Source organism: Ananas comosus, linkage group 25 (genome assembly GCF_001540865.1).
Source record: "Ananas comosus cultivar F153 linkage group 25, ASM154086v1, whole genome shotgun sequence".
Classification (NCBI taxonomy): Eukaryota; Viridiplantae; Streptophyta; class Magnoliopsida; order Poales; family Bromeliaceae; genus Ananas; species Ananas comosus.
Window position 1 is genome coordinate 1,184,091 of NC_033645.1, and position 24,918 is coordinate 1,209,008.

At 32.1% G+C, this 24,918-nt stretch overlaps 2 protein-coding genes across 4 annotated transcripts; both read right to left on the minus strand.

The window, feature by feature from the left end:
• LOC109703635 (probable serine/threonine-protein kinase PIX13) lies at positions 264 to 3,821 on the minus strand. Of its 3 annotated transcripts, XM_020224334.1 has the most exons (7): positions 3,562 to 3,821; positions 2,511 to 3,175; positions 2,061 to 2,196; positions 1,643 to 1,785; positions 1,432 to 1,555; positions 986 to 1,034; positions 664 to 894 (listed from the first exon to the last, which is right to left on the minus strand). In XM_020224334.1, exons 1-7 carry the CDS (start codon positions 3,626 to 3,628, stop codon positions 801 to 803), a joined length of 1,278 nt encoding a protein of 425 aa, XP_020079923.1. In that variant the 5' UTR covers positions 3,629 to 3,821; the 3' UTR covers positions 664 to 800. The 3 variants fall into 3 exon arrangements, with proteins under 3 accessions (XP_020079921.1, XP_020079922.1, XP_020079923.1); XM_020224332.1 differs by lacking the exon at positions 986 to 1,034 and having other exon boundaries at positions 264 to 930; positions 3,562 to 3,820; XM_020224333.1 differs by lacking the exon at positions 986 to 1,034 and having other exon boundaries at positions 264 to 894; positions 3,562 to 3,819.
• On the minus strand, positions 10,516 to 13,484 carry LOC109728984 (probable serine/threonine-protein kinase PBL21). Its single transcript, XM_020259564.1, has 5 exons — positions 12,996 to 13,484; positions 12,669 to 12,838; positions 12,371 to 12,560; positions 11,117 to 11,508; positions 10,516 to 10,910 (listed from the first exon to the last, which is right to left on the minus strand). The coding sequence occupies exons 1-5, from the start codon at positions 13,093 to 13,095 to the stop codon at positions 10,662 to 10,664; spliced, it is 1,101 nt and encodes a 366-aa protein (XP_020115153.1). The 5' UTR covers positions 13,096 to 13,484; the 3' UTR covers positions 10,516 to 10,661.

The following is a 24,918-nucleotide window of genomic DNA, read 5'->3' on the forward strand; positions in this document are numbered from 1 at the left end:
AAAAAAAAGGTTTATAAGATTAGTTAAATGGGAAACGATCATAACTATTTAGTAGTTGATGTTGTAAAATAACTGTTGTTCTCCGAAAGTGCGTAAGTTGTTAAATGTAGATTTAAATTAAATAGAAGAAAAAATAAATTAAATGAAGCTTGGAGCTTAGCAGAATTCGAACTAAAAACCTTCGGGCTATAGTAAAATAATGTGAAACAAATATTTTACTTTAAAAGCTTCATCAAGTGTGAAGATATGGCATCATGAAAGCCTTTCTCTCTCAAAGTATTCATGATCACACAGTTTTTATATCACTAACAAAGAAGATAACAAATTTCCTGTTATATTATAGATTACACCCACTATGCATGTCCAGTATCAAATTTTACTATGATTAACAAACAAAATTGGAAGGGTCCAATTTACAACAAGAATTTGATCAGACTAAAAAGCTCATGATCAATCAATTCAATCATCTTGCTCTCTGGGGATGGCCACTTGGTCCAGGACGAAGCGGCGAACGGCCGTGATTCGCAGGAGCCTGGTCATGGCCATGCGATCTCGAGGAGCCATCTTTGGACACCCTCGCCTTTCCTTTCAATTCTGTGATTTGTTCCAATGTCTCTAAGACTTCTTTCATCGAAGGTCGGCTTTTCGGATCCCCATTGAGGCATTTCAGAGTCAGCTGCGCTGCCTGAAGGGCTCCTTTCGAGTGGTACTGTCCCTCCAGCCGTGGGTCCATTACGCGAGCCAGCTTTCTCCGGTCGGCTAAGTACGGCTTGGTCCAGTCCACCAAGCTGTACTGTCCGTTAGGGCGGTTTAAGTCCAGTGCCCGCTGGCCCGTCAGCATCTCGAGCAACACCACTCCGAAGCCGTACACATCGCTTCTGACATATAAATGACCTGAATGAATGATCACCAAAGGCACTTCCTTTAGCACTGATTGTATGAAAACAACGAAAAGAATGAAAAAAAAATCAGAAGAGAAGCTAACCGCGCTTTTAGCATTGTTTGTGTTCTTTGTTTCTTGTTCTTCACAAATTCTATATGATTATAGTTCGCAAAAGGAGCAGAAAAAGTTACCATTATAGTTTGCAAATAATCCACAAAATTAAAACTAAAGGCGCTCTTATATGCCATCAATCGCATAAAGCTTGAAGAAAACGAAAGCTAGAAACATAACGATTTTTTTCTTTTGGACTTTGGATCTAACCAAATAGATATCAAATCTATATAACTACTAGGATCTTTAAGTTGTTCTTGAGACAAAACAGTGGAGGAATTGGAAATGTGGAAATTCCAATAGTGCGGCACCACCGAAAGTGCGACAGCAAAAAGGTCAATTCTCAAAGAGTAGATTGTGTGAATTAGTGGTCCATTTTGCCCACTTTTGTTTCAGTACATACAAAGTGGTTCTTGGGCACTCATAGTCATACATACCAGTGGCCACATACTCTGGAGCGGCATATCCGTAGGTGCCCATGACGCGAGTCGTAACATGCGTGTCCGCGCCGGTTGGCCCGAGCTTCGCTAGTCCGAAGTCAGAGAGCTTTGCATTGTAATTCTGCGTGAAAGATTAGTGTGGCAAGATAAGACCACTGTCATTGCAGCAAAGAAGATTGCAGAAAGTTTTGGAGGAATATATGCTTACTGAGTCGAGGAGGATATTCGATGCCTTGAAGTCGCGATAAATGATTTGTTTTTCTGATGTGTGCAGGAACGCAAGGCCTCGTGCGGCACCTATTAGTATTTTTAGCCTGAGAGTCCAAGACAAAGGCTCATAAGCTGCTCCTCCTGCACCAGAAAAAACAGATATGTTTATAACAATGAAAAGAATGTGTAAATGGTACTAAAAAATACGTAAACGACTTCAAGGAGAATAAGATGATACAGTATTAATAAGATAAACAGGGTCTGCGAAATGAGGATCTGCTTCTGAGTAGTATGTTCTACCCCTTTGAGGCCTAATTTAGGTGCTCATCAAAATACTGATGTTGCCTGACTCAATTGTAGCATAATGATCAAATAGTATGCAGTAAGAAGAAAATAGAAGAGGATCTAAGATTTACTTCTAAACAGGTGGTTTTCTAAGCTCCCTCTCGCCATGAACTCGTACACCAGCAGAAGCTCCTTATCTTCCCAGCAGTAGCCGAGAAGCTTAACAAGGTTCGGATGCGAAACCCTCCCTAGAAAATGTACCTCCGACTGCAATCGCAAAGTACCAAGAAAGATATATCAGTCAGATGTTCATGTTTAACATTTTTCAGAAAAAAAAAAAATACTAATAACACATAACATTGCTAATGCAGGAGTTCCCCTACATTTTTACCTAATAGAAAAGACACAGCTTGTGTTCTACATTCCATACCTGGTCGATTTAGCAAAATTTTACCACCATCAATCTTCTTAGATGCGATTATTATATTATTCAGGAAGATAAATTCATTTGATATATTCAGAAAGTAAAATGCATTTTAGCCAAACTAGAATTTGATGCGTCGAAAGAAGAAGGAATTCACCTGCCACTCCTCGAACCCCTGGACGCTCTCCGGGTTGAGCTTCTTGACGGCGACCATCATGCCGACGCCGCTCTTCGTGGGGTTCAGCGTCCGCTCGTCGACCCACCCTTTGTACACCTTCCCGAAGCCGCCCTCGCCGAGCACCGTATCCGGCCTGAAGTTCCTCGTGGCGCTGCGCAGCTCCGCGAACGTGAACGTCCGCAGGTTCGGCACCTCCAGAATGCGGCCGTCGGGATACAAATCATCGTCTGCACGGCTGCCGCTGCCACTGCTGTCTGCTGCTGCTGTCCTGCTGCTGGTGCTGCCAGTCGGCTTCACGAATTCTCTGCCGACGCTGCTGGTGCTGCCAGCCGACTTCACGGTTTCTCTGCTGATGCCGCCGCTGCTGCTGCTGCCAGCCGACTTCCCGAATTCTCCGCCGACGCTGATGCTGCTGGCAGTCGACTGCCCAAATTCTCTGCCGACGCCGCTGCTGCTGCCGGTCGACTTCACAAATTCTCTGCCGACGCTGCTGCTGCTGGCAGTCGACTGCCCGAATTCTCTCCCGACGCCACTGCTGCTGCCGGTCGACAGCCCGAATGTGCTGGTGGTGGTGCTGCCGGCGCTGATGGTTGAGAGGTGGCCGGTCGTTGACCAGCTGCTGGTGGTCTTCGAAGTCAACGGGCCTGTGTCGTCGGAAAACGTAACAATTCTATCAGATGCGTCTCACTGATGATAATAAAATAATCGGGAAAGGAAAAAAAAATTAATTGGATTAAAATTTAGAGGAATAGTTTTGATTTTGGATAAATCAACGTGCGATTTGGTTAAACTTGGGGAATAAACTTTCTAAAACATTCCTATCCAGCTTAAACTTTCTAAAATAAAGCGTAATTCCACGGGTATCAAAATAAAAGATGCTCAATTTGAATGTCATACAACAATTATCTCACATAATTAAAAAAAAATTCTAGCAAAATTAAGGTGAGAACAAATTTGAAGAGGAAAAAAAAAACCATTTGAAAAAAAAAAAAAAGGAAGAGGAGGAAACTGCTTAGTTTGATCAAATTACCTGGGCTTAATGACCTGGTGTTCACTGGGCTCTTAGACTTCACTTTAGAACTACAGCAATTCCCCATCTCTCTCTCTCTCTGTTTCTTTGTAAAGAGGGATCTGAAAGAGAAATGGTGAGAGGAAGGGGCTCAAAAGATTTGAAGTACAGTTTTGAGGAGGAAAGAAGTGGTGAGGGAAAAGGAGAGGAAAGGGGGAGGAAGGAGAGAGAGAGAGAGGAGGGATGGATGGGGAGTTGATTTTGGGAGGTTCTTACCAACCAAACAAACACAAACAAACAAATACTCTCCATCCAATCTGCTGCTGCTGCTGCTTCTTCTTCTTTATTCCTGTCCCTTTCTCAGTCTTCCAGTCAATGGTGCCCATGATGGAAACATCACCATTGCAAGTCAAATAAGGCTAGATTCAAAGAGCAGTGCTAGACCTGCAATAACTTACTCTTTTTTTAAAAAAAATTAAATAATAATTTTATATATGTCTTGCAAATATAGTGAATGACAAATATATTTCTATAAAGTTCAACTTTTATATATTGTCTTTACAAAAGTTTTGATATTTTCAAATATGTCCATTTGATTTGTTACCATCAAAGAACGATTTATATTTTCAATTTTGTCATTACAAATGTATCCCTTCAAAATCATAACAGTATAATATAAAGAGGTAAAAATATCAAAAACTAATCATGGTTAAATATTTAACCTATGGTTAATTAAAATTTTCTAACGGATTCTAATGGTAGAGAAATATTTGAAAACATCGAGACTTTTGCAGAAACAATATATGAAAGTTAATTTTTGTGGGAATATATTTATCATTCACTATATTTGTAGGGACCTGTATGAAATTAATCAAAAAAAAAAAACGCATTACTCGCTTCATTCATTTGAAAAGTTAATTGAGTTATAAAATATAAGGCTACTGGACCACAATAATAATAATAATAATAATAAAAGTACAAAATCGATCTACTCGGCAGCGGCAACTCCTCGCCCATTGCCTCGCCAAGTCCTTATAAATTCTAGCAGCCTCTAATAGATCGGAGCTAAAATTTTTAAAATTTACATCATTTCTTTCTTTCTCCAAAGAACCTATCAGATTGCTGCTAGAAAACAAAGCATCTTCACTGCCCTACGATCATTCCCTCTTTCGGTCTCCTTCGCCCAGAGCTCTCTAACATCATCAACAATCTGTACTTTCATTGCCCCGTCAAAAATAGTCATCATAAGAAAGCGGTTAAACACATATTTTATGGATAGATGATCAATTGCAGCTTTTAAAATTTAGGTGGAAAGTATAAAAATTTTTAAAAGTTCAGGTGTCTTTCTACAAACTGGTGAAAGTTCAAGTGATTCTACTACATTTAACCATTATAAAATTTCTCTCAGCATTTTATCTCATCCTGCAATGATACTTTTGCTTTAAACATCCCTTAATCTTTATCTAGTGTTTTATTTCCATGTCAAACAGGTGGAAGTTTTAAAATAATTGTTAAACTTAGCTGTAAAATTTTATAGTAACAAATTTGCATAGCGTTAAAATAATATTAATAATAATACACGTACGCTAATAAAATAAGTGTAAGATTTACATTCTACACAATCAAAGGTCAATATTTACTTACTAACCTTATCAATCAATTTTATTCTAATAATAAAAATTTAAAATAATTTTTTAAATTTTTTGATAATAATGAGGTTTAAGATTTAAAGCCTATAGTGGAGTATATATGTACATGAAGCATTTTTCTTAGCCCAAAATAAAAGAAAATGAAAGGTCTAATCAACCTGTTGCGGGTAATGTGGTCCAGCTATAATGTAGGAGATAAAATTTCATGCACCTGGTGCATCGCATAATATATTCAGTTTACAATGTGTGTTATATTATATTCAAAAAACAATTACATAATTCGAAATATGTACAAAATTTTTCACATTTTTTTCTATATTGATCTTTGGATATGCCGAATCATATTTATTATTATTACATTAAAAATTTGGAATTTAATTGTAAAGTATGAATTATCAAATAAATATTTACTATGGTGATATGATGGTAAAAAAAAAAAACTAATAAAAAAGAAAACTTTTGCTTATATGTCTCTAATACTATTGAAAAATTTTAAATTTACTCCACAATATATGTACAAAATATTTTCCTAAAAATCAATCCCATTAATAAATTCTAGACGGAAATTGAAAGAACTTTTTAAGATCAATAAGAATATTTTGATCATCTAAAAACATATCAGATATTATCCAAAAAAAATTTATGCGTAGAATTAAAAAGTCGTATACTAGAATGTAGTTAATAATACTATCTATGTATATACATGGAAATATTTCTCAATATGTCGTATACTAGAATGTAGTTAATACTTAATGTGTGGATCTTATATATACGACAAAATATCGATGTTTAAAAAGTAAACCACATTATTATTTTGTTGTTTTTGTACGAACAGTTCCACTTAAGAACAATAATTAACATTAACAAATCTTAAATTATAACTAATAGAATATATTTAAATATAAAAATATATAAATATCATTATTTTTTTAAAGCAACAACTATTGTTACACACAAATACCCTTTAATTAATCCAATCCAACTTTTGATAATACCTGCGAAAGGAACCTTTCACGAAGTTCAACAAATATGTGGTACTATTTTTTTCAATGCCACGCGGAATTTATTTATTTAAGACTTTGACCAACTTTTTTATTTATTTTATTTTGTATTTTATGTTGACTTTGAGGCCTCACACCTGTTAAACAATTGCTTCGTTGAAAAGTGGTCCAAGCAGTGAGCAAACAAAAGTATAATCGAAATTACAGTAGTGTTCTCTCAAAAAAAAAAATAAAAAAAAAAATTACAGTACTATATGGTACGCTATGAAATTAAAACAATCTCTCACGCTATCTATTTATTTTCAACAATAAAATCTCCGAATTGACAACTGGTCTCGTTGAATATGATCTATATCATTTAAAGTATCTATAAATCGAATTTTATGACTTTTCGATATGGTTTATTTTGTACATCAAGTGGATACAAAATAAGTAGCTAAAAATAAATATTCTTTAAAAGAAGATGATAGAATTTTCATATTATGTTGCAGTGTATGATAAAAATCATGTCATAAATACTTTTCAGACCCAATTAGAAGCTCATCTTAATTTTGGACCACAATGAAATATTTTAGTTTTTTATTTCTTCACAAAATAGAGAGAATTAGCAACATTAATTAAGGCCTAATTTTGGATTTGCTCTTGTGAACACGATCTATCTATTAACAGCTTCTTTCTTTGACACCACTGTTCACTTTCTCACTTGTAGGAAACTTTTTCTCTTTCTTTTTGCCAAAAAGCTAAAGCTAAACAATTAAACAATAAAAGTGGATAGTACTTATGAAATTTTCACAATAATTTATTGTGATTCAACCTCCTTTTTTTTTTTTTTTTAAATACCTTTGAAACCTCTCATTTAAGTAATGAGAAGAATATTTAGTCAGAGTCTAGCTATATTAATTGTTAGGTAAGATTTGCTCAAAATCAAACCTAGGAGAGGTGCCGTGCCATAAAGTAGCATTTTGTTAAATTATATATAAAATTAAGAGTCTTTACATAGGTGTTGGTGAGAATAAATCACGAGTCAATCACTTAGGTGGTAACGTTTCTGATAAATAATGCTATATCAGAAATATTTATTTGGATATTAGAATAAGTTATTCTATAATTATTTTTGTGTTATGAGATTTGCATCATTAATCACAGCTAGGGGTGGCAATCCAGCTCGCTATTCGCAAGTCAGCATGCGTTCGGCTCGATAACAGCTCAAATACATATATTTCATATTTATATAATTTATATTTTTATATATTAATAAATAATTATATATAATATATATTTTTATTATTTAATTTTTAGGAAAATAAAAATATAAATGTGAGCTTAATTATCAAAAAACTTATTTATATATAAAGTTTCAATTATTAAATCAAAGTCTAATGAATAAGATTTTATAAATTATTTTTTATATATATTCATGTTCGGCTCGTTTACACCCCTAATCACAGCTGATGAGCTTTCTCTCAGAGTCTTACAACTTTACAAGGTGACAGCAGACATGATTTCTATTGCCATACAATCAAAATGTTAAAATCCATAAAAAAAACAAAGAAAAAAAAAAGACTTGGAAGCTGATATAATATGCATGCTATTATAGGCATCTAAATATGTTCCCCATTAATTAATTTCTATATATTATTAAGTAAACAAAAGAGATATGTTGAACAAGATATTACTATATTAGTGCATTCAAACAAATGCTTAGTAATTTTATATAGAAAAAATGATGGAAATAACGTTATGGGAGTGTGTGGTTATTCGAACATATGTTGTGTTAAATTCAATTCCTAGCGCAAGTGGCTAAATATTTAATAGTTGGAATCTGAGCTCCCCAAGTTCAGAGTCTAATTGCTTTATATTTCAAGTAAGTTCATATCTCAAAAATATAAATAAAACAGCTAATATGCAAAATTTTATATATATATATATATATGCCGTATTAAAAGGTGAGACTTTCGAGCATCTAGGGGGTTAGTAACTTAGTTAGGCTTAAACTATATAATAATAATACAAGTACATTAGCCTAACTAGATATTATCAACAGTGGATAAACTATACCAAACTTGACTAAACCTTATAAAACACAAGCAACTCTACCAATATTTGGGTTCGAATCTCCGAACATTTGACTCATACCATCCAATCTTTTTCATATGACATTTCATCATCAACCTTTTACTAAGTTCCACGTAAATATATATGGTTGCATTGTATTAAAATGCGAAAATGTATCTCCATTTATAAGTGAAAATTGAAGATAATTCATAATCATGTTATTAATGGAGCATATTTTACTATTAGTTTATTTATAGACAAAATTGATTAACAAAATACTGATCAAAATAAATCGTATTTTAAAAGTAAAAATTGAAGGCGATTCATAATAGTGATATTGATAGAGTATATTTTATTATTGGTAGAGAAGTACGGTGAAGCTTGTCGCTATTTTATTTATTAGATTTGATCAAATTTATGGATAAAATAATGATGCTCCATTGACCATTTAGTGGGGTCAACCATCCTTAAAAATAAGCAAACCAAAGAAATTAATAATAGTTACTTTTTCTCACATACGTGTCACACAGCGAAAACGTGGGAAAAATTCCCCTATTTTTTGGAATTTAAAAAAAATATTCGTTGACACTCGTGCCAATGGATCGAAGTAATTATACATGTTTGGGTACAAAATGAGGACTTAGTTTGAAATTTTGATCGGTTTTAATTCGCATATAAAGTGTAATATAGATTACCCATTTGACAGAGATTTATTTCACCTAAAAAATCCAATAAATGAGTAATCTATTATTGCATTAAAATAACAAGTAATCTATTATTGGTATTGTCCTTCAAGATGTAAATAAATAAAAGCTTCGAGTCCTATTTAGACTTTTGACGACCTCATAAAATTATTTTATTCGTATATAATAATAATAATAATAAAATATGGAATTAATGTAGATTATGAAAAGTGATATCACGATCAAACGAATTAAAGAAATTAATTGATGTAGTTTAATGAGCTGGATTGATTGAACACAGCAGGAAATGCTACGAGTTTGACCGTTGACTAGAATAAAATCAGGTTGACCAGCCTTGTGACGTCACTGGCCGAGGACCGATCTCGGGAAATATTGCGTGAACTTGGTCCACCACCTCAACTGTGAACCACCTAAATAAAAATTGCGTGGGCCTGATCCACCAGATCAGTAGTGGACCACCTAAGATGCATTTTTCCTGGCATCTTTAAAGTTCGAACCCGAGAGCCCACCACTGTAGCCAGAAACTGAAGTATATTTAAATAAAAAGAAAGGTGAAATTGTGTGAAAACCCCTAACCTATACTTATTTTTAAATTGGATCCCTCAACTTGATCATTTCCAATAAAAAATCCTAACTTCTAATTTTGGAAGATAATCTACTTTCATTAAAAATGATCTTAATTTGAAAAAATAGATTATTTTACATTTCATCGGACAATTGACCCATACGTTTCTCAAGCCCATACGCGAGAGAAAGTATAGATAATAAACGCAAAAAAAATCAGAAATATCTAAACATTATTCTCCAAAAGCTCAAGTTTTCTGATAAATCTAAAAAATCTTGTTCAAAAAAATTGTAAATACACTGAACCACTACAAAAATTTTGGTAATGTAAGATGCCCTTAAACCAATTTATCATAACCATACATATATATAGGCCATGGCTACTATACTATTATGAGTATTGGAGCCATGGTTACTATACTATTATGAGCATTGGAGCCCTCGTACTCATAAGTTGTTTTCAATAATGGAGCTTCCAAATTGACGATCCACTCCGTTAAATATGATCTAGAGTATTTGAAACTTCTAGAAAATAAATTTCGTAAATTTTCAAAATCATAATAAAGTCCATCAAGTGGGCATAAAATGAACGATCAAAATCGAACGACGTCCTAAAAAAGGATGATCGGATCCTTCAATTCAAGATCAGAGTTATTGATCTTTATCTATGTAGTGAATACAATTTTCTATCAAAAATTCAACAAATTTCGATTCTTTTACACCGTTAAACTAACAAGTATCCCATACCGGCCGTTAAAAATTGTCAAATTTATGACCTCTTGATCGTAAGGTAAATGATGTCGAAAATTTATAAAATTTGATTTCTAGAAGTTTTAAATACAGTAAATAACGTTTAACGATGTGGATCGTCGATTCGGAAGGTCTATCATTGAAAACAACTTATGAGTACGAGGGCGATCGTACTCATAATAGTATAGTAGCCGGACCCCATATATATATATATATATATACCAGAATAAAAACGCAAAAGAGAAAGTGGATCAGTACACACACTTAGTCCTGTGATGAAACATTCTAAGTTTGTGTGACAGGAAAGTATATATCATATTACTTATTATTTACAACATTTTTTCGTCAGTTACTTATTATTTACAACATTTTTTCGTCAGTGGGACCATATAGGGATGTTAGGGGGCTAAGGGCAGAGGGGTGGAGCAATAGTTTTTACGGTTGGCGTCGGAGATGTAGGGTTGAGATGCCACATGGTCGAGCGCGGCCGTCACATCACGCATTGTGGGACGCAGATGGGGCTTCCCATGGAGACACAGTGAGATAATGACAGCCAGCTTGTAAAAGGCGCGGCGAGGGAAGCGCCCCTGCAGTAATGGGTCGGCCAGTTGAATGATCCTCCGACGATCATTGAGGAAAGGGCGCGACTGCAAAAAGTAAGTTCATCAGACGAAACTCACAACACATCGGTAGCTTGGATGATGAGAAAGGAACTACGTGCGCCTAACAACGTAGAAAACCACGTACACAGAATGCATCGAATAAACTCAGGTTATAGCAAAACGATCGGACCATCAGATGTTTTGGACTTCTTTCACAGAGGAAACAAAAGTTAGGGGATGAAATTACTTACCCACTCTATTAACTTCTGCTCGTCAAATTCTTTGGAGAAATCAACAGCCTGCCTTCCAGTGATGATCTCCAACAGAACCACACCAAAGCTGTATACATCAGATTTCACGTTCAGCTTCCCGCTCATAGCATAATCGGGAGCGCAATAGCCATACGTTCCCATCACCCTCGTCAAAACATGAGTGTTATCGCCGACAGGCCCAAGTTTGGCCAGCCCAAAATCGGAGAGCTTGGGGTTGAAGTCATCATCTAATAAAATATTTGAAGACTTCAAGTCGCGGTAAATAACCGGCGGGTTAACCGTGTCGTGCAGATAGGTGAGCCCTTTTGCGGCCCCAAGAGCAATCTTTATCCGAGTGTTCCAATCGAGTGGCTCTTTGTTAGGAGGCACATCTGATGAAACGAAAGCCACACATTAATCCGCAATGTGAGGAAACTACAATTTTCCTGATATTCGCCCTTATAGCATGTACCACAACAATAACAACACCGATTAAAGTAATAGGAACGTATCGCAAGAAGTAATAGGAAGTTATAGGAATGTATGGAAAGGTTAAATTATTCATTATACAAGTTAACAAACTGCAAGGAAGAAAAAAATGGTGCCAAGAACAGGCACTAATATGCGGCTAAAAACTATAAGATGTGAGCGACACAATGAGGCAAAAGTTTAAACCCACTTAGGTTTTGCAGCCCCAAGTACTGAACATTTACAGATAATAGATTAAGAAATAAAAGGAACCTAAGATGACAATGTTGTGGTTGACAAATAGCACTAATAGACGAGAGAGCACAAGAAACCTAACATAACCATTACAATTATAATACAGCGCCGAGCCAGCATTAAAAATCATCTGATGCGCTAGGGCGTAAAAATGGAGGTAACCCAGGTTCTAACTTTACCGCATTTAAGGATAGTAAGCACATTTACAGCGGAAGCGCTTATGAATTTACTGTTTTGGTTAGCCTAGAAATACTATGAACAGCACATTTACTCTTTTACGAACTCTTGATCTTTCATAAATTTGTGGCCTGAAAGTTTATCAACCACAATTAAGCACCAGACGCCCTTCTTAAAACTTCCCACACGACACCACAAGCAGTTGAATTCATGAAAATTAAATTTTTCAAAGCAAAAGTCACATCCACGGAGTTAGATTCGACAGGAAGAGTAAAAAAAAGAAACTCGAATACAGGGAAAAGTTTCATGCATTTACTCTCAGGCTTCTCAGCCTCTCACAGTGTAGAAACTTACCAAATAAGTGGCCTTCCAAGCTACCCTGTGACATGTACTCATAAACCAAGAGCCTCTCCTCGCCCTCGGCACAGTATCCGATCAAGGTGACGAGATTCGGATGGTGCAGCATTATCAACATAAGACACTCAACCAGAAATTCCCGGCTCCCCTGCACCCCCTCCCGATTGAGCTGCTTGATTGCCACAACCTGTTCGTAAGTGTTCAACAACAAAATCATCATCAAAATTGAAACTTTTTCAATAAAAAGAAATAAAACCGGATCAAGCTAATTGAAGAAAATGAATAATTCATTCACCTGGCCTGATTCCAAGAACCCTTTATAGACCCTCCCAAACCCCCCTTCTCCGATCAAATTCGCCTCCCGGAAGTTCTGCGTGGCAGCAGCAAGCTGCTGCAAGGTGAATCTACAGGCTCCACTGCCGCCGCTTCTCTCGCCATCCGGAGAGAGAGCCCTCTTCTCGGTCTCTACAAACAGAACAAAGAGGCCACAAAAAGACACTTACAGATCTTCAAAAAATGGCAAATAAGATGCAAATGGAACAACGAGGCTATGAAGAACAACGAAAACAACGCAAAAAAGAAATTGAGGGGAAAAAAGAAAGATGGAGAATGGAGATCATACCTAAGGAATCGACGATGCCAGATAGGGATCGAGAGCGCATGCTGTGGCCGCTCCGCCGCGGAGGATCCTTCAGGCGGGAGCCGCAAGCGAAGCAGCTCATCGCGCCGAAGGGATAAAAAATGGGGGCAAGTGGGAAGACGAAACCCTAATCTCCTCTCCCTCGAAGAGAGGAGCCGAACCCTAGAAAGCTACATTGTACCTCCGCATTCATGATCGCCTCCCTCGACCATTCTCCCTCCCCTCCAAAAATAAAACCCTAGAACAGATGATCCGAAAGAACCGGATCGCCATTAATAGCAAAAGAGACCCTCTCTCCTCTTCGGCGAGTACGTAATTTGCTATTTAGGGTATGCGCGCTAGGGTTTGCGAGTACAACAACTCGCTCCCGCATGGCACGCGGGGAAGAGGAAGAGAATGGGGGGAAAGAAGAAGCCATGGGAGAGCGAAAGGGAGGAGGAGGAAGAAGACGGGAATTAGGGTTTCGTTATTTGCTTCTGTTCGAAATTGGGAAATTGGGGCTTGTTTTGGCGCGCACAAAGAGAGTAAGCAGGTTAGTTACATTATTTGCAATAGACCGAGTTTGCCACGTCATCGTGAACGGCTCACTCCAAGTCCTTTTTTTTGGTAATAAAATAAAGATAAAAATATATCTAGAAGTTACCTAAATTTTAGACCATCTTGAGTCAGTTTTCAAATATTTCAAAATTTTAATATTACTATCTAATTTTTTAATTAATTTGATTTCAATCAATCAACAGCAGTTTGATTTTAAAATTTAAATGCGTCGTTACTTTTATATATTTAATTAGTCTATTTTATACAATACTTACAATTATAAATTTATTAAAGTGAATAATTAGCTTAAATTTTGAAGTCAATATATCATTTATTGACTCAATTAAATAAATTTAAAAATTGAATAGTAAAATTAAAATTTTGAAAGATTGAATAGTAGAATCAAATGATCCACTATTCATGTAAGTTCTCTACATATTTATCTAAAATAAATTACTTTTTATGCTTATACCAAATTGTAAATATTAAGACCTTTTGATCAAAGTGAATTAAATTTCTAATTTTTAATCACAAAAAAGAAAATCTCATGCCGAATAATTTACGCAAGGAGGTATTTCATATTTGAGACACAGAATAAACTACATTAAGAGCTTTTTATAATTAAGTGTTTTAATTTTTATCTGGGGTGAGTGTATTTCGGAGTCTAAATTGGGTCATGTTGGCCCAACCCATGGGTCATGCTGGGTCGCATTTAGATCTGGCAAACAGGCGGGTTGGATAACACACGGACGGGTCATTATACCCGCGGGTTACTTAGGCATGGATAAAATTTACCCATAAATTTTTGGATAATCAACATCTTTACCCATACCTGCCCGCGGGTGGGCGGGTGGGTATGCCGGTTACCAGCAATTTTTTTTTCTTTTTTTTTTCTCTTATATTTTTTAAATGCAAACACATATGTATAAGTTTTAAAATATAACATAAGTCATTATTTAAAATATCATAACATACAATAAAAATATTTAAAGTCTTAAAGCAAACAAATTTTGTAATATAAAAGACGTGATAAAAAATTAGGGTTAGAATTTTTATGATGGATAAATAAAAATATATGTATTTTAATTAAGAAAATATATTTTTTAATTTAAAAATATATGTGCGTATACCCGTACGAGTACCCGCGGGTTACCCAAAACGCCCACAGCTTAATGGGTACCCACCTGTTTTATCTATAATTTTTTGGGTTAGAAAAGTTGGTACCCATACCCGCAAATTTGCGGATAACCCACGGGCACCTGCGGGTATGGATCAAGATTGCCAAGTCTAGTCGTATTCAGCTGAACCATAACACTATAAATAAATGCGGGCTTTGCTGGCACGGCACATGCGGTATTATATCTTTTCACCTCTTTTGGTTCGGGGATAAGAGTAAGGATAAGTCCTTATCTCATCTTTATACTTAAACGCTATTTTTCGTACTAAGAATAATAGCTCGGATTAAAAATCTGGAATTATTGCTCCACCATTATCCTTAGAACAATCAAAAACAAAATTAATTAAACTTTAATTAATTTTAATTATAATAATAAATTATTAAATAGATTATTAATCTAATTAGTAATGTTGCCATTACTAAGGATCGAATCAACCTCTCTCTCTCTCTCTCTCTCTCTCTCTCTCTCTCTCTCATTTTTTGTGCCTTCATAAATCGGTCAATATATTAGTTTATCACAAACCCTCGAAGAGACTCACTAAAAATTGAAACCTTAACTTTGAGTCAGTAATCAGAATAACTGTACATAATTTTACCCATTAGATTAATTTTACCTGTTAGATTATACTGTTCAATCAACCACTCACTCAACCCTAAAGGACCTACATCATTCTAACCACACATCTTTTAATCCAAGGACAGAAAACTTAATAGCACAAGTCATTGGTGCTATTAATAGTATTCCAGCCTAATTATATATATATATATATATANAGCAATGTGGTGTCACACTATATATATATATAGAATTATGTTACTATACTATCTATGGTACCGGAGCTTCGGTACTATAGTCATGTTTTCGATTTTAGAGTGTTCAAATTAATGATCCACACCGTTAAATATGATCTAGAATATATAAAGTTCTTAGGAATAAAATTTTATTTTTTTTGAACATCGTTTACTTTGTAAATAAATTATGTCAAAATAGATAGTAAAAATTGAATAATCTTTAAAATTTGAGTATAGGACTTTTAAATTTAAGATAGATAGTTTAAAGTATTTTTTATCAAAATTTGAAAAAATTTAGATTCTTCTACACCATTAAACTCCAAACTCGCCATAGTAACCATTAAAAATTGACAATTTTGAAATGGTTTGATCGTAAAGTAAACTATGTCGAAAAAATATAAAATTTTGTTTCTAAAAACTTTAAATACCCTAAATCAGTTTTAACGGTGTAGATCATTGAATTAAACACCCTAAGATCGAAAACGAAATTATAGTACCGGAGCCTCGGTATTATAGATAGTCTAGGAGACTAGCTCTCTATATATATATTTGAGTTTGTTATTTACAAGCCCGTCATTTTGGATAACATAATATCAACATTAATTCCAAACACATTCATTATGCAGGGTTATGAGATTAATTTTTTTTTTTTTTTTTTTTAGAGATAGGTAGCATGCTATCCGTTTTGCTTATTTCATTTAGAAATAAACTCAGCTAAAAATATGAATCAACTAGGATTTAAACTTGAGACCTCACGTATCGATCACCAAGCCTTTCGTAATGAGATTAAAATTCTCACATCATAAATTAATGAGTTAAATTTTTAGTTTTTTTTTCTTATCTATTAATTTTATATTTATTTTTTATTTATATTTATTATGTCTGTAAATAAAGATGTTAATATTAATTTGGACACAAACCTTATCTTTATCTTCATCTTTGACCTTTGCGTACTCCCCGTCGCATCCGTCGACTTCCCGAAAGCGATGTTTATAGGGATATCGTGCTTTAAGATTAGGACAGAAAAAATAAAAAATAAAAAAAAATCCTCGCCACGTCGAAAACGAATTTTGTGTTAAAGTAATCCCTTCTAGAGTGGACGGGAACACGTGGCACCATAGACATCACCGTCATGTGTCCACGTGGCTCCGCCTCTGCTTATTTTATTACTAGCAACTAACCCTTGCAATGCACGAATTTTAAATTGATCTTTTAATTACATTTTTTATATAATACATATTAATTTTTACATATTAAGTTTTTTTAATATATTTTTATTATAATTTTTATATAATATATATTAATTTTTACATAGTAAGCTTTTATTAGAAAAATTATTGAATCAAATTAAAATAAATACTATCATGATAAACTAATAGATTGTAAGTAAATAATTTAAAATGAAAAGATTTTAAAATGAAAAAGTAAAAAGGTTCAAATCCATTAAAAATTTAACATAATTATTATTTATATATTTTTTAATACACAATATTGAAATGGCGAAGAAAATTAATTTTATTTCAAATTCTTAATGACTAATTCTGTAAAGTTATTTTTTGAAGGATTTAAAGTGACTAAATTTGAAAAGTAATTTTTTAGAATTGGAAAGCATATACATATTATGATTCTTTTAAATAAAAAATAATTATTATTGTGAATAATTAGTCATGTATGTATATCGATATTTTCACAAATCAATCAAAAATTTAAATATAATATCAAACATACCTCCCAAAGTATTATTGAGCATTTCTTGCGATAGGGTAAATATTTATGCGCTCGAAATTTCAATACTATGACGAAGTGCAAAGCGACTGGTATATATCCTGAAAAAAAAGAAGATAATATATACATTACAACAGACCAAATCTTAAAGTAATTATTTTCGAATTTTGAAAATAACTTACATTTTGTAGAAAGATTGTGCATAAAGTAAAATAAACTTACATTTTGTAGAAAGATATGTGCATAAAGAAGATGAAAAATAAAGTTACATTTTTGTAGAAAGATTGCATAAAGATGGAAATAAGTCCGCCTTCCACTACATACAATGAATAATAACATGAGAAAATAATGACTTTTCTTGTAATAAATCAATAAATTATAATTTTAAGATAAAAATTTGTTGTAACTTAACTATAAAAGTTGATAGCCCTCAATCAAAGAAAGAAGGAACAAAAATAAAAAAAAAAACTATTGTGCAGTTAAGGAAAAAAAAAATAATTATTACTTTTATTATTTTAATATTTAAAATAAGTAAAGCTATTATATATAAAATATATATAAAAAAGAAGACCAATTTTACAATATCAAAATAATTTGGTATTATCGTTATTATTTCTTCTAATTATTTAATATATTGTATAATAATTTAATTAAAATAGTTGGTATATATATATATATATATATATATATATAATTAATATATATATATATATATATATATATATATATATATATAGAGTAGGGCTAGGAATTGTAAAAAGTATTATGGGGGTGATACTTGTGTTTTTACATTGGATGGAGAGATGTGAGGTTCAGATGATGGTGTAGGTGGTGGTAGTGGTGGTGTAGGTGGATGTGTTTAATTCAAGGCTATTAATAATCAAAAAGTAGATCCAATGGCTTAAAACCTAATAGCACCATGAGGTGTACTTGTAAAGTATCATAGCTCAACTCTATATATATATATATTTATAGAGTGAGGCTACTATGCTATCGAAGCACGGAGCCTTTCGGCTTCCAGCTCGTTTTCGATGTTGCGAACTTTCGAATCGTCGATCGGCTCCGTTAAAATTGATCTAGAGTATTGTACCTAGAAATAAATTTTATTATTTTCGATATCATTTGCTAGTGATCGAATGGGCTCAAAATCAACAAATTTCAATGGCCGTAGTGAGCCATTTGCAGTTTAACAGGTCTTGTAGAAATATCAAATCACGTGAAATTTTGATAAAAAAATTCTTTATACTATATAAAACAAAATCAATATTCTTTGATTTAAAATTTAATGTCATATTATTACATTTTGTAAGATTTTATTTTCAGCCGTTGATTTTGAGCCCCTTCGTTCACTAGCAAATGATTATCGTAAATCATTAAAATTTATTTTCTAGGTACTTCAAATACTCTAGATCAAGTTAACGGAGCCGATCGACGATTCGAAAGTCGCAACATTGAACGACTGAAGCACGGAAGGCTCCGTGCTTCGAAGCATAGTAGCCTCACTCTCATATATATATAAATATTATATATATATATATATTATATTATATATATATATATATAATCCAAAAAATTAAATAAAATTAAAACAAACACCTGAACTTTTCACGCCGCCCACGCTCTTCCTTTGACGCGCCTGCTCGCCATCATCCTGCAATGGGTAAAAGTAAACGCGTGAGAGATCGTTAGAAACCTAAACCCCAAAGAGAAAATAGAAAAACTATAAAAAGTTGAATAGGCCTCAATCAAAGAAAGAAGGGAAAAAAAAATAACTTTGTTCAGTTAAGGAACAAAAAATAACTGTTGTGCAGTTAAGAAAAAAAATAACTATTGTGCAGTTAAGGAAAAAAAATTATTACTTATATTATTTTATATTTAAAAATAAGTAAAGCTTTATTATATAAAAAAAATATATAAAAAGAAGACCAAATTTTACATATTTAAATAATTTGTATGTATGGTTATGATTTCTTCTATTATTTAATATTTGTATAATAATTTAATTAAATAGTTATATATTAATTTGGTATGTATGGTTATAATTTTCTCTAATTACTTAAATATTTGTAATAATTTAATTAAAATAGTTGGTTAGATATATATATTATATATATATATATATATTAATATTATATATATATATATATATTATATATATATATATATATATATATATATATATATATATATGCCACGTGGCACATTGAACTTTTTTGTAAGTGCGCGCACTGGCATCATTTGCGTTCAATTGGAACAATGCTTCCACAAATTATATATAATAATATAAATTATTATATGATTTAATCATTAATTTTAATTAAAGTTTTAATTAATGGAATATTTAAAAGATAAGAGTACTTTAAAAAATTCTGCAATAATCATGTTTATTTGGAAATGGAAAGATTTGGTGTGAAATTAAAAAAAAAGAAAAATTATTACATTTTCTTTATATGAAAAGAGATAATAATTGTTTCTTATTTTTATTTTTGGAGATAAAAAAAACATAACCCATGTTGAAAGTTTTATTTTTCTCTGTTTTTCTCTTTTTTTTCTTTTCAAATTTTGATTCAAGCAGAGAACATAATTTAATCTCATAGTTTTCTTTTTTTTTTCCTCTTATTTTTTCTTTATTCAAACAGAATGTAAAAGATAATACTTATTTAATTATTTAATTAAATAAATTATCTAATTATAATTTAGGAATTATTACGACTTTGCTTTTAAATCTTGTAAAATCAGATTAGATATGAGTTTTCAAGATAATTTCTGTACTAAATAATATCCGAGATTCTAAGTTTGAAGTCTAATTATTTTATATTTTCAACTAAATTTATTTTTTAAAAAATAAACGAAATAGATAGTATAATATTTTTCTCTCCGGAATTATAAAATAAAATTTTCTACTTTGTAGAGTAATCTCAGTATGCTGCATATAAGGTAATAAAATCTATACATACAATTTAAAATGGGTAAACTTCAAATACCATTCACGTGGTTTTGCACTTTCTCACTTTAGTAACTTGTAATTTAAAGTGTATTAAGTTAGTGTCATGTGGTTTCATTTTTAATTTTTGGTCAATTTTTTCGTTAATATTTTATTAAATTATATAAAAATTTTTTCAGATATCCCACTTACGTTTATCGAATATTTATTTTAGTATCTTTTCGTTTTAACTTTGTCACTGATTTAACGAAAAAAATAAGTAAAATCGATAATAAAAATATAAAAATAAAAACACAGGACACTAAATTAATATACTTTAAACCATTTGGTAGTAATGTGAGAAATTGTGAAACAACATGAATGATATTTGAAGTTTCCCCATTTAAAATTACGAGCCGCCAAATAAAAGGAAAAATTCAAATTATGAGACTTTCAATTACATACAACTAACAAATTATATACAAATATATAGAACTAGTTTGGAATACTATTAGGGTGCGTTTGGTTCGCATTATGAAAGATTACTAGGAATAAAAGATATCTGAGAATCTTATTACTATTCATCCTATTACTAAGAATGTGGAATTCCTATGTTTGGTTCGCACGGTAATATTAATTAGCCATGTTATTTAATATTACAAAAAATATACAATTTATTTATTTATTTATTTATTTAATTTTAGATAATGTTACCAAAAGTTTCAACATCTTTTTAGAAAAAAGGAAGAGAGAGTATAAGATAGAGAGAGAGCATAATTAAAAAAATAGAAAAAAAAAATATAGTCAAAATTAGAGGGAGTGAGAGAGTTGAAATTTTAGAAAGAGAGAGAGAGAGAGAAAGCTTAGTTTAGAGAGAGAAAAAAAAAAGTTGAATTTTAGAGAAAAAAATAAGTTTAGAAAGAGATATAAGATTAGAGTGTAAAGACAAATAATATCAATTAGCCGGCGGGTAGGAAGAAAAAAAGAGATTAGACATATTATGATTACCCCAATCCATTAATATGAGGATACCCACCCCCCCTCAAGGGAATGAGATTAGTACTTTGGAGTGAATCTTATTCCCAAGTGAATCCAATATTATCAACTAGATTACTTAGTGCGTTTAGCCAAATACTGTCATAATTTTTTATTCCCATTGGATTACTAGGAATCTTTAAAAGATAGCGCGAACCAAACGCACCCTTAATAACATCAAATTATTTGTGCTATTAGATTTTTGGTCCATAAATGAAAGAATGTGCGGTTAGGATAACAGTAATTTTTAGGGTTTAGTGAGTGCTTTGTTGAATAATATAATATTAGAGTTGAAAAATGATCAAAAGGTTTATTTTTATTTGTACTAATATTTATAAATATATCATATCAGACAATTCCTTACTACAGGACCAAATATGCAATGCAGAGAGATGTAAAGGATTAGATATTTTCATTAGACTATGGAGCTCTAGCCCAAAATTTACATGGAGAGTACGGTGAATTGTTCATTATATTTAACTTAAATTCTTCTTTCAATATGGCACTTACGTGTAGTATATATTCACGTGGCAAAAATAAGATTAATTTTATAAATATAAATTTTATGAGACTATTTGTACAAAAAATATTTGTTAAAAAACTAAATGCAAAAAAAAAAAAAAAAAACTATCTTTAATAAGAGAATGTGCCTATCAACCAATAAACCTTTTGTTCCGCTCGAGAAAAAAAAGAAGGATAAACTTTAAGGGTGTGTTTGGTTCGCGCTATCTTTTCAAGATTCATAATAATCCAATAGGAATACAAAAATATTACGATGTTTGGCTAAACGTATAAGTAATCTAGTTGGTAATATTAGATTTACTTGGAAATGAGATGCATCCCAAAGTACTAATCTCATTCCTTTGAGGAAGGATGGGTATCTTTATATTAATGGATTGGAGTAATTATAATATGTTTAATTTTTTTTTTTCTTCTCACCCAGTAGCTAGTTAATATTATTTTTCTTTACACTCTAACCTCGCATCTCTCTCTAAACTTATCTTTTTCTTTCTAAACTTCAACTCTTTTTCTCTTTCTAAATTAAGCTATTTCTCTTCCTCTTTTTGTAAAATCTCAACCCTCTTATTCTCTTTAACATCGACTTTATTTTTCTTCCTATTTTTTTTAATTATGCTCTCTCTATTTAACCTATGTTCTCTCTCTTTTTTCTAAAAAAATATTAAAATTTTTTATAGTATTATTTAAAATTAATTAATTAAATTAATTAATTAATTGTATATTTTTTGTAATCTTAAATAATATGACCAAATAATATAACTGTACGAACCAAACACCGAAATACTACATTCTTAGTAATAGAATGAATAGGAATAAGATTCTCGGATATCTTTTAACTCTTAGTAATCTTTGATAGTGCGAACCAAATGCGCCCTAAATGCCATCCCTTTGATTTTGCACTTTTTTATTTTAGTACCATAAAGTTTAAAGTGTACCAATTTAGTATCATGTGGTTTTATTTTTCTCTTTTTGTTAGTCCCTCTATTAACTTTTTGTTAAATCATATGCAAAAAATTTTAGATACCTTACTTATAGTTTATCGAATATTCACTTTAATACGCTTTAGTTTTAACTTTGTCACTTATTTAATTAAAAAATTAGTGGAGGGAATAACAAAAAGAGAAAAATAAAATCACAGAATACGAAAGTAATACACTTTAAATCACAAAGTACTAAAATAAAAAAAAAACGAAATTCCAATAGCAATATTTGAAGTTTTTTCTAAAAGGAAAAATAAAAACGAAAAAGTTCCCGGTGGACAATTTTTTCTTCTTTTTTTTTGAAAAAAAGATAGCAAGCTATCCGTTTCATTCATAAAGTAGTATGAACTTGGCAACATAGGTAAGGCAGCGAAAGCCTTAAGAAAAAAAAAAACAAAACATCAAAAATAGAGAGTGAGAGATGTATGGGGAGAGGGAGGAAAGAAAGGGATTGTTCTAACCAATTCTGTGCGAATGAATGTATACGGTTAAAAACTTGAGCTGGGCTTGAGCCTCATACCCTAAGGTACCGTTTGGTTCGGGTATAAGCAAGAACTAGCTATTACAGGGATAGGTACAAGTATGGGGAAAAGAAAAATAGTGTTTAGATGAAAATTGGATTGTTTCTGGGAATAAGAACAATGTTAGATAGTTTTATATAGAAAATGGAGGTGTTGGTAGGGATAACCGAGAACTACTATTCTCGGATAAAAAATTAGCGTTTGGATATAAAGGGGGAGATAAGGGTCTATTCCTATCCCTATCCCTAATCAAACGCTGCCTAAGTATAATATTATTTCTTCCTAGTCAGATTACCGACTATGTAGCTGAAAATTTAGTCAATTCATTTATTCGACTACGGCTGTCAATCTTGCTGTAACATTTCTCCCAAAGCCTTGTTATACTGTACTCAGGCGATATGGTAGGCAAGTTATTCGTCGAACAAAAAAGTAAATATCGAAAATAGAGACATCTTGAAAATAGGTGATCGCAGATTTCAACTTCATTGGCACAAAACATACGCAGCTGTTCTCCTGTCCAACCCTGCTTAAAAACATTATCTACAGTGAGCACCCTTGTTTTGAATACTAATCAAATAAAAATCTTGGCCTTCACTGGAATCGTGACCTTGTCGATTGGTGGACAACTTCAATCTTCAAACCGAGACAACAATCAAGATAGGGCAGCAGGACGGCTAAGGAGGCAAACTGTTCTCGGTGTACCTGTACGGCAATCTTGTCTGCACCGTGTGATGTGAATGGAACGGCCAAGATTTAACAGATTGTCGTAATGTGGTCAATTTTGGATAACTTCCTTTGGAAGGAAAAATTAAATTACGTTCACCAATGATAAAACTTCGGTTCAAAGTGAATATTAGGATAAATTATATTTTTGGTACTCAGTTATGACACACGATATACTTTAATTTATTATAATTTCTGATTCGAAATTTAGAAATTACTGTATTAAGTTTCAAATTTAATTTATAAGGCTTAATATTGAAGAGTTTCAGGTGTGAAAGGCATTACCAATCATAATATTATGTACCTTATATATATATATATATTATATTATTGTTACTATCTTATTTTTATGGTTTTATTAAAATTCAAAAAACCTTATTGACCGAAATGCCCTAATGGTTTATCAAATATCGGCAACTCTCTCTGAAACGGGAACTTCCAGTGGCAGTGAAGTAATAAAATCCAATTGGAAGGTGAAATATGTTAAAAATAAATAAATAAATATATAAATAAATATTAAAAAATAAATGAAATCTAAGGCGCGTTCGAACATGGTTAGGAAAAGATTCGCGTGCGAAGCACCACACCGCGCCCGCGCTCTCCCGACTCCCCCTCGTTTATCCTTACCCTCTCTAATAAGGCACTCTTAATTAAAGTTCCAAAATTAATCTAAAAAAATTTTAGATAAATTGTCAAAAAACAGAAGATAAATTAAAATTAAATTTAGAAAGCAAATAGAAGTAGACACGCTTTTTAAGTAATTTTAGAAATATAATTTGGTGTTTGATAATAATAAAAAATGCTTAAATTTAGTTAATTGTATTTATATATATATATATATATAATAATTTTAAAATTTAAATCGAGAATTCTTTTTTTTTAAAAAAAATATATAAAGAGCTAATTATTCTCCTAAAAGGTGATTCACACACGTCAATTTCACAAACTTGTGGAAAATTTATTCTCGTAATAT

Coding starts and splice junctions, on each gene's coding strand:
- LOC109703635 (XM_020224332.1), bottom strand. CDS start 3,628: ATGGGGAATTGCTGTAGTTCTAAAGTGAAGTCTAAGAGCCCAGTGAAC. Junction 2,197..2,510: donor AGGGGTTCGAGGAGTGGCAG/GTGAATTCCTTC, acceptor TTGCGATTGCAG/TCGGAGGTACATTTTCTAGG. Junction 931..1,431: donor TCCAGAGTATGTGGCCACTG/GTATGTATGACT, acceptor TCATACAATCAG/TGCTAAAGGAAGTGCCTTTG.
- LOC109728984 (XM_020259564.1), bottom strand. CDS start 13,095: ATGAGCTGCTTCGCTTGCGGCTCCCGCCTGAAGGATCCTCCGCGGCGG. Junction 12,839..12,995: donor TGGCATCGTCGATTCCTTAG/GTATGATCTCCA, acceptor TTCTGTTTGTAG/AGACCGAGAAGAGGGCTCTC. Junction 10,911..11,116: donor AGCAGAAGTTAATAGAGTGG/GTAAGTAATTTC, acceptor TACTTTTTGCAG/TCGCGCCCTTTCCTCAATGA.